Source organism: Astatotilapia calliptera, chromosome 5 (assembly GCF_900246225.1).
Source record: "Astatotilapia calliptera chromosome 5, fAstCal1.2, whole genome shotgun sequence".
Lineage (NCBI taxonomy): Eukaryota > Metazoa > Chordata > Actinopteri > Cichliformes > Cichlidae > Astatotilapia > Astatotilapia calliptera.
The window spans coordinates 10,523,312-10,541,395 of NC_039306.1; the positions used below are offsets into that span (position 1 = coordinate 10,523,312).

General features: G+C 38.2%; 2 protein-coding genes across 2 annotated transcripts; both read right to left on the reverse strand.

Annotated features, from left to right (window-relative positions):
* Window positions 1-9,656: 9,656 nt before the first annotated feature.
* Window positions 9,657-11,042, reverse strand: LOC113021652 (transcription factor HES-5-like). The gene is made up of 2 exons (XM_026166353.1): window positions 10,947-11,042; window positions 9,657-10,831 (listed from the first exon to the last, which is right to left on the reverse strand). Exons 1-2 carry the CDS (start codon window positions 11,040-11,042, stop codon window positions 10,505-10,507), a joined length of 423 nt encoding a protein of 140 aa, XP_026022138.1. The 3' UTR covers window positions 9,657-10,504.
* A 3,820-nt stretch (window positions 11,043-14,862) lies between these two features.
* Window positions 14,863-15,590, reverse strand: LOC113021653 (transcription factor HES-5-like). Its single transcript, XM_026166354.1, has 2 exons — window positions 15,477-15,590; window positions 14,863-15,361 (listed from the first exon to the last, which is right to left on the reverse strand). Exons 1-2 carry the CDS (start codon window positions 15,537-15,539, stop codon window positions 15,035-15,037), a joined length of 390 nt encoding a protein of 129 aa, XP_026022139.1. The 5' UTR covers window positions 15,540-15,590; the 3' UTR covers window positions 14,863-15,034.
* Between the last annotated feature and the right edge of the window lie 2,494 nt (window positions 15,591-18,084).

The following is an 18,084-nucleotide window of genomic DNA, read 5'->3' on the forward strand; positions in this document are numbered from 1 at the left end:
CAGTCTAAACCAATCAGCGGGCTCTGTCAAACAATAAGGCATGTGGAGCCAGCAACATGCTCCAGTATGCCCAGGGGATAATAGGTTTCAGGGGAAACAGCTGGAGGACTGGAGGGAGAGGGAGAGATAGGTTCAGAGTTCTATGTGAATCAGGGAAAGTGGTGACCTCCCAGGGAGGCCTGATGCTGGGATCGATAACTTTGACTAAGCGCACGCTTATCATCGCGTTGGGGAATTTTCACCTATGGGGGAATTATATATATATATATAATATATAATATATATATATATGTGTATATATATATATGTGTATATATATATATATATAAATATATATATATATATATGTGTGTGTGTATATTAGGGGTGCAACGATACTCGTATCGATATTGAACCGTTCGATACAGTGCTTTCGGGGTTCGGTACCCATATGTATCGAACAATACAAAATAAATTTTTAATTTATTTTATCAACTTTCCTTCTGACTATGCTGTCTGTGTTGAGCGCTCAGTGGATCTGCGCTCCACAGTGCAGCCTAGGCGGAGTAGTCGAAGGCAGATTCACTGAGCGCAGGGCAAGCTAGCGAGACAGAAGTTAAGCTCTCCTTGCAACATGGCAAATTGAACCTCCCCCACCCTCATTCAGATCTGGCGTTTGGAACTATTTTGGTTTTCATGTGACATATTACCCTGAAGGTAAGCGCGTCATGGACTAAAGTAAAACAGTATGTTGGATGTGCCATGCAATGCTCAATTACATTGGTGGGAGCTAGTGTGTTAGCGCAGTTAGCTCATTAACGTGTTGGCCGTCCAGCCCCATGCACAGGCCATCCGCATAGCTCATTAACGGAGATTTGCCGTGTTGTGGCGTTAACGTCATTTCAATGAGATTTACGCTGACAGCACTAGTGGGAACACAACAAATATGACTGCACATTTACACCGACATCATCCTAGTGCAAAGACAAGTGGAAGCAGACAAAAACAACAAGCACGCATGCTACAAACTTTACCCGAGTCATTTAGACAGCCGTTAGCACATGATTCTCCTCATGGGGACCTGATATGTTTAATATGCTGCTGAGAATATAGCCCAGAAGAAGCGTATAGTATAGCTTTTATTTTGGAAAAAGCCATTTCTCTGTAATAAACTCTCTTTTCCAAAGATGAGTGATTCCTCAATCAGATACAGGGCTCGCAAAATCGCCTGCCCGACGTCCCGGGGATAGCGATTTTTCCAGTCGGGCTACCAAAATCTATCTCTGCCCTGCCCGTCGGGCTATTGTAGGAAGGAAAAATATATGTCAATGCTTTTGCATTCTTTCGGAAATGTAGCTGGGTAATTATGTCTTTGGCATCGGTGAGCCACTGTCAATATGTGACATATTGAAATCACGTTTGAATTTGCGCTTGTTTTTTGCTTTCACTTTGCAATTGCACGAACTGTGTATAGAGAGCGACAGCACTGATTGGTGAGTGATGATAATTTGCGCACCAATTCCTCTGACATCGTCTTATCAATCATTAGCTTACTATGCAAACATGACAAGTGAAATCTCCCGCAGCAAGCTTAAACATGTGAGAGGTTGATCGCGCAGAGAATCGCTGAGCGTTATGTGAGTGCGTGTGTAAAAGCAGCGGGATATATATTGTAGCAGGTCAGGGCTGTTCGGGGTTCTGTTTGTACAGTTATGTTTTGTTTATGTTGCCATAGTGACGGGTGACGCCCTCTCACTGCGACGGTGTGTCCTTCCGGGGTCAGAGGGCGCCCTGTGTGTTGTTGTTGTTGTTGCTGTGCTGTTGCTGCACTGAGCAGTTAGTTCTTCTGCAGATGTCAATAAACGGCTGTGCTCCCTGGCTAGCTCACGGGAAGCAAGACATCCGTCACTATGGCAACATAAACAAAACATAACTGTACAAACAGAACCCCGAACAGCCCTGACCTGCTACAATATATATCCTGCTGCTTTTACACACGCACTCACATAACGCTCAGCGATTCTCTGCGCGATCAACCTCTCACATGTTTAAGCTGCGGGAGATTTCACTTGTCATGTTTGCATAGTAAGCTAACAATTGATAAGGCGATGTCAGAGGAATTGGTGCACAAATTATCATCACTCACCAATCAGTGCTGTCGCTCTCTATACACAGTTCGCACGATTGCAAAGTGAAAGCAAAAAACAAGCGCAAATTCAAACGCAATTTCAATATGTCACATATTGACAGTGGCTCAGCGATGCCAAAGACATAATTACCCAGCTACATTTCCGAAAGAATGCAAAAGCATTGACATATATTTTTCCTTCCTACGATAGCCTGACGGGCAGGGCAGAGATAGATTTTGGTAGCCCGACTGGAAAAATCGCTAGCCCCGGGAAGTCGGGCAGGCGATTTTGCGAGCCCTGTATCTGATTGAGGAATCACTCATCTTTGGAAAAGAGAGTTTATTACAGAGAAATGGCTTTTTCCAAAATAAAAGCTATACTATACGCTTCTTCTGGGCTATATTCTCAGCAGCATATTAAACATATCAGGTCCCCATGAGGAGAATCATGTGCTAACGGCTGTCTAAATGACTCGGGTAAAGTTTGTAGCATGCGTGCTTGTTGTTTTTGTCTGCTTCCACTTGTCTTTGCACTAGGATGATGTCGGTGTAAATGTGCAGTCATATTTGTTGTGTTCCCACTAGTGCTGTCAGCGTAAATCTCATTGAAATGACGTTAACGCCACAACACGGCAAATCTCCGTTAATGAGCTATGCGGATGGCCTGTGCATGGGGCTGGACGGCCAACACCGTAGTGTAATACGTAGCACTGCCGTCTAAATTCACTGAGTCTTCCCACCACTATGCAAACTGAGCAGCTTCTGGTGGACCACCAACATACTGTTTTCCTTTGGTAAGTCATGACCGCTACCTTCAGATGGTTGAACTATTGTCGCATGATAGGGCAAAGAGTCTGCCAACGCCAATCAATGGGGTGGGGAAGGTATCAATTCCTGCCATGTTGCTGAGGTCACTAAATTCTGGGCTCTGCTAAGGGCTTGTCCCTGCGATCAGTGAAATTCTTGCGTTCGACTACTCGCCTAGGCTGCACTTGTGGGCAGATCAGTGAGGGCTTCAACACAACAGGATATCAGAAGGAAAGTTGATAAATAAATTAAAATTGATCTTGATTTTGTATTGTTCGATTACCATATGGGTTCCGAACCTCGAAAGCACTGGAGTCGTACACACACACAACACACACACAACACACACATACAACCCAACACATTATATATATATATATATATATATATACAATATATATATATATATATATATATATATATATATATATATATATATATATATATAAAATTGGTGTAATTTTAATGGAAAATTTAATCAAATATTCAATTTATTACAACCTAATCTTTTAATAAACCATTATAAGTGTTGTGCCTATTGATTTTATTAAAATTACTGCTGAACCATTCTGCTGTCCTTTTGACACATGCTGTAAAGTCAGTGGGAGTAGCAAGTTGATTTCAGTATCCCACACTGACTCTCTGTGCTGTGTTCAATGAGCTACAAAGGGACGTCTGTGACAGATGCTGCCTGTGTGTTGTCAAAGAAAGACAGCATTACATCACCAACCATCTGGAGGGAAAAGATCCCATTGGATGGCTGTGACAGATAGTTAAACTTACAATTACACTGTAAAATCCACCAAGAGTAAGATCAAAATATTTTGGCCTGTCCTACTTAAATTTACAATCACGATTGATAATTGACTGTAGTTTCATCTGTGAGGGTGGGAAGCTTTCCGGGAGGGAAAAATTTCCCGAAGTGTGCCAAATCCCTCTGGAGAATTATCAAGCTGCTAGTGGAGTGATAGTCATTTACAGTCAACACTGTTCTCCAAAATTTTCCCACGCTTCCTCCTTTATTCTTGATTCTTTTTTTTGTCCATGATTGGTAAATCTCTTAAAATATACAAATATTCTTGAATTGTCCCTTCTGTTAAAAATTGCATACACTTTAAAGATGTTTTGTCTTCAAATTTTGTTTTACATCACATCATTGTTCCTACTTTACATATGAAATATGTTTTACACCTTATTATAAAATTTGTAGTTGTAGTGCAAGACAGTGATATGGTGATCCTACTTTGGGTAAAAGAGGAATAGCCAATATAACAGTTAAAAACCATCAGTTTTTGAAGTCATGCTCCCATTTATCCTCTGTCCCTTCAGGGCAATGGTCTTGATCTATTGTTGCCCTGGGGGTCTGTGAGTCAGCTTCTTCTGGTTTCCCACACTCTGTCCTTTGACTGCTTTCCATGGAAGAGCAATAGAAGTGTGCCTTATTGAGTGTCACATCAGAGTGTCACGTGAATCCAGACTCCAAAAACGTTAAACTTCTTATTCACCTAAAGGTGATATAAATAGATATGCACAACATGTGTTTGAATTTTATTTGGTTTGATGACATGACTTACTATAATCAAACAGAGTAAAATTATATTAATAACACTCCTAATAATCACATAAAAGTGCTTTGTTTTGCACTAAACATGTATGTTTGGCTACAACAGCAACATTTTACAGGCATTTACAGTCAACTTAACAGTTAAGAAATAGAAGAACATTTGTCTTTGATCTTTATAAAGATGTTAGTGATGACATAAAATAATGAGTAGACATTGTTTTCAGCAGGCAGTCCGTTTATTCAACAATGATAAAAGCTCCAACAGGAAGTGATGATACATCACAACAGCAACTTGTGGATTTCGACAAGAAAAGCTGTAATCAGAAAGAGCTGTCTTTATGAAAGACAAAGTTTACAGCAGTTACAGTACTCAGTGTCTTTGACAAATTAATTTGAAATAACACAAAAATATTAATTAAAAACTCACTAAACAAAAACTGACCTTACAGGTCAATATTGATCAAGAGGTGCAAATATCACAATCACATTTTTAACCCACAATAAGGATCAAGAAAATTGTGACAGTAAGAAAACCTTTTAGAAAAAAAACCTCGTAAACATGTGGATCCTATAACAGATCAGCTTTGAATCATTATTACATTTTTGTTACAATCTGTCCTTAAAGAGGACACTTAAGTCACAAATATCATAACCAAAAGGTAATGAAAGCTACTATAACATGTACAGTAAGGATAAAGAATATTTCAGATTTCATTCATGTTACATACATGACAAGATGTTTTCTTCCTTAACACGAAAGGTACTGTTGCCGTCATTTCCCCTGGAAATGTCATCTTGCACACACACAAGAACACACAAAGTAAAGCCTTCTGAGCATACAGAAGAAGAAGTTCATTGAATTTCAAAGAATTCAGTCCTATCATGTTTGATCAATGTGGCCTTTTTAGCTCATCTATTAACTCCAGTCTGTAGGTGTCTACCACACCCCCAGAGGGCGCTGTTGACTGGACACTTGTCTTGACTGTGGAGTTCAGATGAGGGAACTCAACCTCTTGAGAGTTCTTCTCAGAGGAAAACTGCATCTTCTTGAACCCAGTCAGTAGGTCTCTCTGCTGCTATAGCTGCATCAGGAAACAAACTCTCATTTCCAGGATGTTTGCCTTCTCACATTGCTGTTTGAGGAACTCTGGACCAAGGAGAGACTTGGACTCGTTGCAGCTATTGATTTGCTCTATGCGTAATCATCTGAGGTTTTCTGAGCTGCAGAATGAAGAACAAAGTTGTTAATAAACTTGTTAAAATTTAAAAAATGCAAGTGCCTATAATCAATATCAAAACTGGTTCAAATAAAATCCTCAGTTTACCTTGTGAGCCAGAGTCTGATGTTCCTGGGGATTGGTCATTGCTGCAGTGATTCTAGGCGCCATTCCTGGTTTTATGTCCTGCAGAGATCTCTGTGGAGATCTGTGTTCTGATCTCTGCTGGCTTCATCCCTCTTATTTATACTTCACCATCTCCATATGAATGTGTGGGTTTAAGTCTGGCTGAGATTTCCCACAGTCTGAACCAATCAGCGGGCTCTCTGACACAATAAAGCATGTGGAGCCAGCATCTTAGTCCTGTGTGCCTGGGTGATATTAAGTCCCAGAGGAGGAGACCTGGAGGGAGATGGAGAGGTACTTATTATGTGAATCAGGGAAAGTGGTGACCTTACAGTGAGCAGATCTGCTGCCTGATGCTCGGATCAATAACTTTGACTAAGCTAACACTCATGATCCCATTGCATGAGTGGGGAATGACAAACTTTTAATGTATGAGTTGGTGGCACTTTTTAACATGTCCCACAACTAAGGGTGTACTTGTAATTAAGTGAAATTTTAGCATATTTTATGTCAAATTACAAAGTAATTATATTTACCTGCAAATAGGTAGAGGACGTACACTAGAATAAGAGGGTAACGAGCCACGTTTTTACAGGAAATAAGGAATTAATTATGCTTTAAGTAAATTTAAGTAGTCTGTATGTAATTTGAAATATGTAGAAGTAATTTTAGGTGGTGCATAAGTAATTTTGTTTTAGAGGAAAGAAGTAGTAATTATATTTCAAGCCAATTTAAATAGTGCCTAAATTCTGTGTGTTTTGCAGGCAAGGTAACTCAGATTATGCTGTAAAATGTTTAGTACAGAATTAGTAATTTTAAGTGCAAAATTTCTTTCTCTAATCTTTTTGAAAAACAAACAATATTTCCTCTTCTTACCCTGTAAGTACAGAAAAATGGCACACTCCCATAAACTCCTTTTAAAACTCATGCTTGAACAGAGAAAGAAAAGATAATTAGACTTGGCTCCATCATTATAAGTTCACATAGGCTTCCAAGTGTATAGAACGTCTATCGTACACATTTATGTAATGAATATTAAAGGAAGGCCAAAGTGCTTAGACCTGGGCTGGTTTATAGTATTACTAAACATATTTTTTGCAACTGCACCATTAGTAAGCTGAGTGTTGTTCCCATTGTTTTAGTTTAAATTACTCAGTTCAATAAACTTACTGGTGTCCTTTGTGTCTTTTCACACATGCCATATATCCAGTGTGAGTAGCAAGTTGATCTAAGTTTCCCACACGGACTCTCTGTGTTGTGTTCAATGAACCACAAAGGGATTTCAGTGACAGATGCTGCCTGTGTGTTGTTGAAGAAAGACAGCATTACATCATCAGCCATCTGGAGGGAAAAGATCCCATTGGATGGCTCTGACAGCTTGAAATTTTTAAAATTAGTTTGAAAACTCTATAAGAAGCAAAGTAAAAATGTTTTGCAGGTCCTACTTTCAGTTTTCCGCCACTACATTTTCTACTTTAAGGCATAAATATGACTGATAATTACCAGCCACCAAATGGATGGGAGGGTAGAAGGTTTCCTGTGAGCAAGCAGTTTCCTCAAGTGTGCCATTTCCCTCTGGAGAAACAGCAAACTGCTGGTGGAAAGATAACTAGATATTCTGGATTTTTCCCACACTTCCTCCTTTAACAGAAAATTGGCATGTGCCCATTTCCAAATTAGTTTGAGGATTGTTTTTCTTTGGGCCAAAGTGTGACAAACCTCTTAAAATATGTATCTGACCCAGGACAGTATCCCTTCTGTTAAACAGCTGTATATGTGCTCTTTATACAGGAAAATATAGTATGACAAGTCTCTGTGTTTGCTTTCTAAATCTGGGTCACAACATTTAGGTGAACACTTTATTACACAGCATGAACATACAGACATTCAGCTAACAAATAAAATCTAAAAGTGTAACAATTAGACTATATTATTTGATCGTCTTTGATGGAAGTCGTTATCAAGAAAACTATTTTTGAATTCAACCAGGAAACCATCAGAGATTGTAAAGGAGGAGAGCCTTGTGAGCCTCTGTCATATAACTCAAAGGTTTGTTTTCAGTGCTGAATCTAACAATAATGTGTTTCTGCATAATTTCAAAAAGCCCACAAGGCATAATGGGTAATTTCCAGAACAAGTCTGGTTGTCATTAACCTTAACTTTATTCTGTTTATTTGCAAAACCAGTAGAAGAGAGCAGATTTAATATCAAACTATTCATAATTCACAAGAGGTAATTATTCGGAGAAGTTTCAGAACAGTCCCCTCAAGTTTTTACGTTTATGTTGACTAAAGCGTTTTGTTTTACCACAAGCTCTTCCTTGCTGTGCTGCAGAAGTAAGCTTTGCAACATTTGACTGTATGCAGTTGTAAGAATGTCACCAATGAATTCAGTTGTGTAGCTAACTGGCTAACAAGCTAGGACTGTGTTTCTAACACCATGGAGTTTGTATTTTTTTCCCCAAAGTATGCTTGTACAGGGTTTCTTAAGTAAGTCACCAATACTACAAGAATACTTTCACTAATCTTTGGCCTGGTGGTTTTTATGCTGAGGTATTTCTGTTTTAAATAACATCTTTGCGCCTGAGTCCTGTGTGGTAGGTTTCTGTCTACTCCTGAAGGCTTGAGTTGAAATGAGCTTTTCATTCTGTGAATTAGACTATACACAGCTAGAGCTAAATCCTTAATTTTCAGTGTGTCGCTGTGAAAATATCCGTTGACAAACATTATCATTGACTAGATGAGTTGCTATAGCCCCAGAAAAACTAATCTCAAAGAACTTCATCAGGACTCACAAACCGGCAGCTAACACATTTGGGGTAGTGAGGTTTATGGTGGCACTTGACTTTGTAGTGAATCATATAAAACAGCATTGATCACCATCTTTACAAATACTTTCAGACCATGTGTTACAAGATCAATATGTGTTCTTAGTGCTTATGTTCTGATTATATTGTTTTATGTATTTTAATAATAAAGGCTTGTAAAGCAAGGCCACTTTTGACTCCTAAACCAAGTGCTCAGCCAGACTGAAAAACAGGAAGTTAGTGTAGAGCTGTACAAGCATATAAATAAATACAGGAAACCAGGCAGAAAAAGAGGAACTAGTAACATATAAGGAGTTGTTTGTATCGAAACGATGTGTGACGTGTAAAGTACCAAAATAACACCTATATGAGACACATTTTTAGCTTCTAATGTTGGAGATTCTGCAACTGGCTTTGGGCTGTGCAGGGCTCTCTCTTCCGGAAGATGATTGAATAAAGAATTATAAATGTTTTGACCACTCCTGAGTCGGGTTTTCTCTGTTCTATCATGGGGATCAAAGAATCGAGTTTAATACATGTTTTCAACTCTGGTCCACCTAAAAAAAGTTCTCCAGAAGCTAATGCTTGAAATGGTTGTTTTGTTTAACAATATTAAATTATAATGTTTTAAAAGTACTGTTGACACTGCTTTTTTTAAACAGAGGAAGAGCCAAAAAACACAATTTATAAGAAACAGGTTTCACTTTGAGCCACGCTCCCATTTATAATCTGATCGTTCTGGATCTATTGTTTCACTGGGGCTCTGTAAGTGATTTTATTTTGGTTTCCCACAGTTCCCCAGTTGTTATTCGGTTCAATATGACCTAAACTAAATTAAATAACACTCTTCATCACAGAATTTTGTGCTTTATTTTCCTGTGAACATGTCTTTTTGAGAAACAATTATAATGAGTGCTGGACCTTCTAGGTATTTATAAAAAGTGGAGACTTAAAATGAAGGAAAATGAAGAATGCATATCTTTCAGCAGATAGGTCAGTTATGCCATAAAATAATATTAGAGCACAGTGTTTTCATCGTACAGTGTTTGTTTATTTAGCATGAATGAAAGCTTAAACAGGAGGTGATGATCCATCACAACAACAACTCATAGTTTCTACAAGAGACACTGTACTCATAAAGAGTAGAGGGAAAGCTGTCTTTATGAAAGACAATGGATTTGCAGTATTTAGGAAGCCACAGCAATGTTTTCCTCAAACAAAGCAAAAAAATTTACAAAAATTGACCTTAAAACAGGTCAGGTAAAACCATTAAAATAAACTGCATTGTCTCTTCAAATCTGAGAATGACTTTTCTGCAAAACATTTAATTTGATCTTAAAACAGATCCCTTTTCATTAATCACTTACATTAAAGTAAACTTGATGAAAAAAAAAGTTTTATCCACAAAGGATACAAATAAAAACTCTCACTGATGATAAAAAGCTATAAATAACCCAATTACACAACTCAACCCACAATGGGTTCTAGTGAGTCCAGTTCAGGTAAAGTTCATTATTACTTTCTGGTCAGAAAGAGGACATTTTAATTTTAGATTAAAAAATCAATAATGGTAAAAAGTATTACTATAACATAATCAGTACAAGAAGTACCTCTCAGATATAATAATGATTGCAGATTCAATCAGTTTTCATTCATGCAATATGCATCTTATGATGTTTTTCTTTCCTAACATGCAGGATACTGTCAATGTCATTTCCTTAGGAAACGTCATGTTGCACATACACAAGAACACACAAAGTAAAACCTTCTGTACATACAGAAGAAAAAGTCCACAGAATTTTAAACAATTCAGTCCAGTCATGTCTGACCGATATGGTCTGTTTAGCTTGTCTGGTATGGAGTCCAGTGTGAGTGGTCTACCACGGCCTCCAGAGGTCGCTGTTGTCTTTTCTCTCCAGAGAGCATTGGGTGATGCTGGTCTGGTCTTTCGAGCTCAGAATAGAGAAGTCAGCCTCTTTCAGCTTCTCAGCAGAGGCAGTCTGCAGCTTGTTGGAGTGTGTTAGCAGGTTTCTCTGCTGCTGTAGCTGTGTCAGAAAGCAAACGGTCATCTCCAGGATGTCTGCCTTCTCCAGGTTGGAGTCTGGCTGCTGTTTGAGGAACTCTGGAACCAGGAGAGACTTGAGCTGCTCAATGCAGGTGTTGATTCGCTCTCTGCGTAACTTCTCCACCAGAGGCTTTCTGAGCTGCAGAAAAAAGAACAAAGTCATTAATAAACTTGTTCAGGAGTTTTGTTTTTGTTAGCAACAAAATATATTTTCTACAATTTGACAGTTTACATGAACGAAACCTTCAGTTTACCTTGTGGTTCAGAGTCAGATCCCGAGAACTGGTCATGGCTGGATCGCTATGCTGTAGAGGTCTCTGTAGAGAGAATCTGATCCCTTCTGATTTCATCCCTCCTATTTATACTCCATCATCTCCATATGAATGTGTGAGTCTTGGTCTTGTTGAGGTTTCCCACAGTCTGAGCCAAACAGAGAGCTGCTTGAGACAATAAGGCATGTGAGGCAGCGACATTCTGTCATTACCACCGGGAGTATAATAGTTAGCTCCCAGGGGAGCAGGTGGAGGAGATAAAGAGAGTGCAAGAGGGCGCTTTGTGAATCTGTGAAAGGGAGCAGATCTGATATCTCAGCACACCCTTAACATCCTATCAAATACGTGCAAGTTTACTTGATCTAATTAATGAATTATAGCTCTAACTGATAGGTAGATGACATTAGCTCTTTGCTTGTTTACCAAAAAAACTGAAGAGTGAATTGTGTATTGAATGTATTGTTATATTTAATTTGTAATTTATCAAGATATTTCATTTGATACTTTATTTAAACTTTTATCAAACCTTTTTTCAATAAAAAAAATCCAATTTTTCCTGTAATAACATGGTTGAGTGCAAGAGCCTGTGATTTTCTCACTGAAATTACTCAACACGATTATCATGCTGCTGACCACATGCAGTCATCCTTTGACACGTGCCGTATATCCAGTGTGAGTAGCAAGTTGATCTCAGTTTCCCACACTGACTCCCCGCGCTGTGTTCAATTAACCACAAAGGGACTACTGTGACAGATGCTGCCCGTGTGTTGTTATACAAAGAAAGAATTACATCACCAACCATCTGGAGGGAAAAGTTCCCATTGGTTGGCTCTGACAGACAGTTTCAATTTAAAACTGCTGTTAAAAAGTTTATCAAAACTAAACTCAGAATGTTTAAACCTGTCACATTTTAAGTTTTCTAACACTATAATACATTTTGAACTTTGGTGATAATCACTCACTCACTACTGAGTATCAAAGTAATCAACATTTTAACTGTGAGAGTGGGAGGTTTCCTGAAGTGTGCCAAATCCCTCAGGAGAATTAGCCGGCTGCTGGTCGGCTGATCGTTATTCACTCTCAGCTCTGTTCTCCAGAGTTTTCCCACACTTTAGTAAAAAAAATTGACATGTGCCAGTATGTAAGTCAACATATTTTTTTATTGCAAAGGTGTGTGAAATCTTCTGAAAAATCTTGCCAGTTTATTTTTTTTAAAAAAAAACTGGTTGTTCAAACCTTTTTGAGAAAAATTAAAATTCAATAATCTTACAACAAAAAACAAAAAAACAAAACAGATTTCTGATAATTAGTTTTAAATAAGAGTTGCATGTCTGCTACTTAAGCTAAACTGGTACACACGGCATATAGCATCCTCTGATGTTTGCTTTACTTTATTGTTATAGCAAAACCTTTTCACTGAATCCCCAACCTGCAAAACACAGGTTTCAGGTGGTGGATGCTTAAAAAATATAAAATAAGAAGAGAGATTAAAAAATTACTGTGACCTGTAGTTCCTGTAGACTTCCTGTTATTCAAAAAACTTTAGCTTTTTCTGAATGACTCTTTTTCAAGGTTTGTACAATGATTTTCCACATCACCTCTTTGATTCTAGTCCACAGCTGAATCGTTCTCAAACACCTTGTGTTTAAATAGTGCTTCTAGTTTAAGAAGATCATATAACAGTTTTCTGATGGAAATGGTACTGCTGCTTTTTTCAAAGGAAGCGTAGCCATCATGATGATTTAAAATATCTTTCCGCTTGTGGAGTCTCGCTCCCTTTTATCCTCTGTCCCTTCAGGGCAAAGGTCTGGATCTATTGTTCCACTGGGGCTCTGTAAATGAGTTTCTTCTGCTTTCCAACACTTAGTCCTTTCAGTGCTGTCACTTGAGAAACAATAGAAGTGTGCCTTATTGAGCACCACATAAGCTAAAATATACATCATCTTTTAAGATTTAAATGATTAACTTTGAAACAATTATTAAAACATGTGAATCTGATGATTTTACCAGAAAAGTTAAAACACTGCATATTTGATCTTTAAGTTTAAAGATTTGACTTCCAACTGAACAAATTGAAATAACATCGATGGCCCTTCTCATTACAAATGTTGGCTTTTCACTGAATGTGCATTTTTTGGATAAACAATTATAATAAGGTTCTAAAGGTTTGAAGTATTTGTCTACAACAAATGGAGACAAAGATAGAGACACATGACAGAAAATGAAGAACATACAGTGCTCAACAAATTTATTGAACCGCCTGTTATAAAACAATAAAACAGACATCTTAGAAATCTGTCAAAAACTTGTTAGAAACTAGAAATTACATTATAAATATGAGCCGGCGCACTGGGTGCCTCTGAGAAGTCAGAAGTTAATTGAGCATTACAATCAATCACTAAAACTTTTTTTTTCTGTTCTGGAATCCAAGTAAGTAATTGTAATTTAGTATCATAAGCAAAAATAATAATGTGCTTTACTTTTTTTTTTTTACTTTTTTTTGTAAAAAACAAAACAAAAAATGTATTGATAACAATTATATTTTAGCATTAAAAATATAATTTTAAATAATGAGTTTGAGCATACTGGTGGATTAACAATAACACAATTACCAATTCTGTTCATTTATAGCAGCTGTTCCACCAAATGTAAACCTTGGGTGCCCCAAAAAGACGTTACATGGACTTCTTCATTCTGAAAACGCTACGTCCAGATAAACAGAATCGGCTTTTTGGGATTTCATTAGCTTGATGATTGAGCATGCGTCAATGCACTTACACTGGGTAGTGTTCTAATAAATTTGTTAGTCACTGTCTGACTAGCATCAATGTAAAAAGATAACAGATCAACTGCATAAAAATTATATGCAAGCACAATGTTTTACACTGGCAGTGTTTATTTATTCAACAAGGACGAAAGCTCAAACAGGTGGTGATGATACATCACAACAACAACTTGTAGATTTCTACAAGACACACTGTACTCAGAAAGAGTAGAGGAAAAGCTGTCTTTATGAAAGACAATGAATTTACAATATTCAAAAACCCAGTACTCAGTGACATTTGATTTCTTTTTCCACTTTCACTAAACAGCAAATGACCTTAAAATACATTGTTATTAACTGCTAAATTCAATTTTTTCTCACAAAGTAAATATTACTTTGTCTTCTCAAACCTGACATTAACAAAAACAGTAATGTTTTCAGTAAAACAATAAACATATTGATCTTAAAACAGATCAGTTTTAGTAATGACATACATTGAGATACACGTCATCTAAATGTCCGCATAGAACAATTAAGATATTAAACTGATCAATAATGATCATGAAGTACCAATATCACTGTCAAGTTTTTACTGTGATATTAAGAAAACCTTTTAGAAAGAAGCTGTAAACACTTAGATCTTATAACAAATTCAACCTTGAATTTAGATTAATGTTAAACTGATCAGAAACAGTCAAGAGGTACAAACATCACAATTACACGACTTGCCCACATTGAGTCGTATAGTTAGAAAATCTTCATGAAAGAAATACTAAACATTTGGATCTTATAACAGATCAATTTTGTGTGATTAATATCTACAATCACAATAAATCCTTAAAATGGACACTTAAAATTTCGATCCAAAAAATCGAAAACCAATAAAAGGTAACGTCAATGTCAATTGAAGAAAATCAATAATAGTAAAAAGCATTACTATAACATCATCAGTACATGAAGTACAGAAAGAAACAATTAAAATTGCTGATGCAATCAGATTCAATTCATGCAACATGCATGACATGAAATTTTCTTTCTCAACATGAAAGATATTGCTACTACACTTTCCTTAGGAAATATCATCCGACACACACACACACACACACACACACACACACACACACACACACACACACACACACACACACACACACACACACACACACACACACACAAGAACACACAAAGTAAAGCCTTCTGTACATACAGAAGAAAAAGTCCACAGAATTTTAAACAATTCAGTCCAGTCATGTCTGACCAATATGGTCTGTTTAGCTTGTCTGGTATGGAGTCCAGTGTGAGTGGTCTACCACGGCCTCCAGAGGACGCTGTTGTATTTTCTCTCCAGAGAGCATTGGGTGATGCTGGTCTGAACTGTGGAGCTCAGAAGACAAAGGTCAACTTCCCTCAGCTTCTCATCAGAGGCAGTCTGCAGCTTGTTGGAGTGTGTTAGCAGGTTTCTCTGCTGCTGTAGCTGCGTCAGTAAGCAAACGGTCATCTCCAGGATGTCTGCTTTCTCCAGTCTGGAGTCTGGCTGCTGTTTGAGGAACTCTGGACCCAGGAGAGACTTGAGCTGCTCAATGCAGGTGTTGATTCGCTCTCTGCGTAACTTCTCCACCAGAGGCTTTCTGAGCTGCAGAAAAAAGAACAAAGTCATAAATAACCTTGTTTGTTTGTTTTTTGTTAGAAAAAGAAAAGAAAGACTATCAACTTAATAATAATTTAAATCCAGGCAGTGTTCAATTTACCTTGTGGGTCAGAGTCAAATGATCTGTTGAAGTGGTCATTGGTGCAGCAATTGTAGGTGCCATGGTTGGATCTCTGTGTTGCAGAAGTCTCTGTAGAAAGAATCTGATCTCTGCTGGCTTCCTGGCTCCTACTTATAGTCCCACATTTCCATATCAATGTGTGGGTCTTACTCTGGTTGAGGTTTCCCACAGTCTGAACCAATCAGAGAGCTCTGTGAGACAATAAGGCATGTGGAGCAGCAACATGCTCCTGTATGCCTGGGGGATAATGGTTAGGTCTCAGGGGAACAGCTGGAGGACTGGGGGGAGACTGAGACATGCCCACAGATCACTGTATGAAGCTGGGAAAGTGGTGACCCTGTAGAAGATCTGCTGCCAGATGCTGAGATCAATGATTCTGACTGAGCACCCAGTGCACGTGTGCGGGAATAACAAAGCTGTAATGTATGAATTTCAAGTAAGCAAAAAAAGTGATAGACTAGGTGAATTTCTCTGCATTGTCTGCTTCTGTTGATTTTAATGGAAAATTTTGTAATTTGTATTTCCTATCATAGAGCTTAAACATCTTTTTTTTTTAATTTATTCAAAAAAATACATTTTGAAAACTCCATAAGATTTTTGAATGCTGTATCTAATTTAATTTGAATTACTCAATATAATACATTAAAATACTCAAAACAAACTCAATCCAGATGCTACTGTGTCTTGTGACACGTGTCTTGTAACCACTGTGAGTAGCAGGTCGATCTCAGTTTCCCACACTTACCCCCGTGCTGTGGCCATTGAGCCACAAGGGGATTTTTGTCACAGATGCTGGTTGTGTGTTGTTATAGAGACAGTGAATTACATCACAAACCATCTGGTGGGAATGGATCCCATTGGTTGGCTGGGATAATAACATTTGAAAAGATTATATCAAAATAATTTCTACTTTTTTAATCTTTGACACATTTTGATCCTCGGTTCGTATCTGTGACTGATAACTGACTGAGAGCTGGATTGAAATTTTGGGATTGTGATGGTGGGAGCCTTCCTGGGTGACACAATTTTCATGAAGTGTGTCAAATCCCTTTGGAGAATTCACAGGCTGCTGGTGGAGTGATTGCCACTGAACTCTAGTCTCATGGGTTTTCCCACACTTCTATCATTTGCCTAAATAAGCATGCCCCAATTTACAAGTTAATTTTCATCTTGAAGATTATTTACCCATAGTTCAATTTGTGAAAGTTGAAATTATTATCACTCCAACAAACTGGAAAGGGACTTAGAATGCTTTACATCAGGAATGGGGAGGCCAGATACTGCAGCATACGAAGAAGCATACAGAGGTTCAAGATCTGTAATAAGTGAATTCAACTACAGTAGGTTAACCTCAGCTAATAATGGGTAATGTTTGAGTATTTCTTCATCCTCTGGCCTTTTGCTGAGATGCTAAATCTTTTGTAAACCTTATGCTGTATATGTTAAGACTGCAGGGCAGCTCACTGGTGTGGTGGTCAGCACTGATACTTGATATTAACAAGGTCAGTGGTTTGAATCCAACATGAGACCTTTATGTACAGAATTTGTATGTAGTCCCCTCTATTAGGATGTTATGAATTAGAATTAGAATTAGAATTCAACTTTATTGTCATTGCACATGCACAGGTACAGGGCAACGAAATGCAGTTTGCATCCATCCAGAAGTGCTTTAGTGATATAGATATATTACAATATATATTAGCAATAATATAGATATGTGAGTATATTACAGAAATGGGTCTATTATGGTATGTTATAATGTACACGGTATGAAGTATGTTGTGAATATTCTATAACTATAAGTATGTACAGGCTGTAGTGAGTACAAGCTATGTACAGGATATGAACAGGATATAAATATGAAAAACTATACAGAATATGAAATAAATAACTTTACAGAATCTGGGATATACAGCTATACAGAAATGGGAACTATGCAAGTTGTAAACAGTTGTAGGATTAAAGATTATCGAATGTACAGAATGATTATTTACACAGAGCTATACAGTAGTGCAGTTAAGATAAGTGAGGGTGTAGATAGTTTCTACAGAGGCTATATAAAGTGCTGGTGGTTGTGAGTGGTGGTTCAGTCCATGTTATTATTGTGTGTTTGAGGGTACAGTTGTCCATTGTGGGTGTGTGTATGTTCAGTCCATGAGTTTAACGTGGGTCAGATGTCAGGAGGCAGAGTTCAGGAGTCTGACAGCTGTGGGGAAGAAGCTGTTCCGGTACCTGGTGGTCTTAGTCCGGAGGCTCCTGTGGCGCCTCCCAGAGGGCAGGAGGGTGAAGAGTCCATGTGATGGGTGACTGGGGTCTTTGATGATTTTCCCAGCCCTTTTCAGACACCGCTTCCTGTAGATGTCTTTTATGGCAGGAAGTGGTGCTCCGGCGATGCGCTGGGCAGTTTTCACGACCCTCTGCAACGCCTTCCGGTCCGAGGCAGAGCAGTTCCCGTACCAGACTGTTATACAGTTGGTCAGGATGCTCTCGATGGTGCAGCGATAGAAGTTCACCAGGATGTCTGAGGACAGGTGGTTCTTCCTCAGAGTCCTCAAGAAGAAGAGGCGCTGGTGAGCCTTCTTGACCA

Bases quoted from the DNA above. Each gene is read 5' to 3' on its own strand.
- LOC113021652 (XM_026166353.1), bottom strand. From the start codon at position 11,042: ATGAAATCAGAAGGGATCAGATTCTCTCTACAGAGACCTCTACAGCAT. The intron at 10,832-10,946 runs GTAAACTGAAGG...TTTTTTCTGCAG, and splicing joins ATCTGACTCTGAACCACAAG to CTCAGAAAGCCTCTGGTGGA.
- LOC113021653 (XM_026166354.1), bottom strand. From the start codon at position 15,539: ATGGCACCTACAATTGCTGCACCAATGACCACTTCAACAGATCATTTG. The intron at 15,362-15,476 runs GTAAATTGAACA...TTTTTTCTGCAG, and splicing joins ATTTGACTCTGACCCACAAG to CTCAGAAAGCCTCTGGTGGA.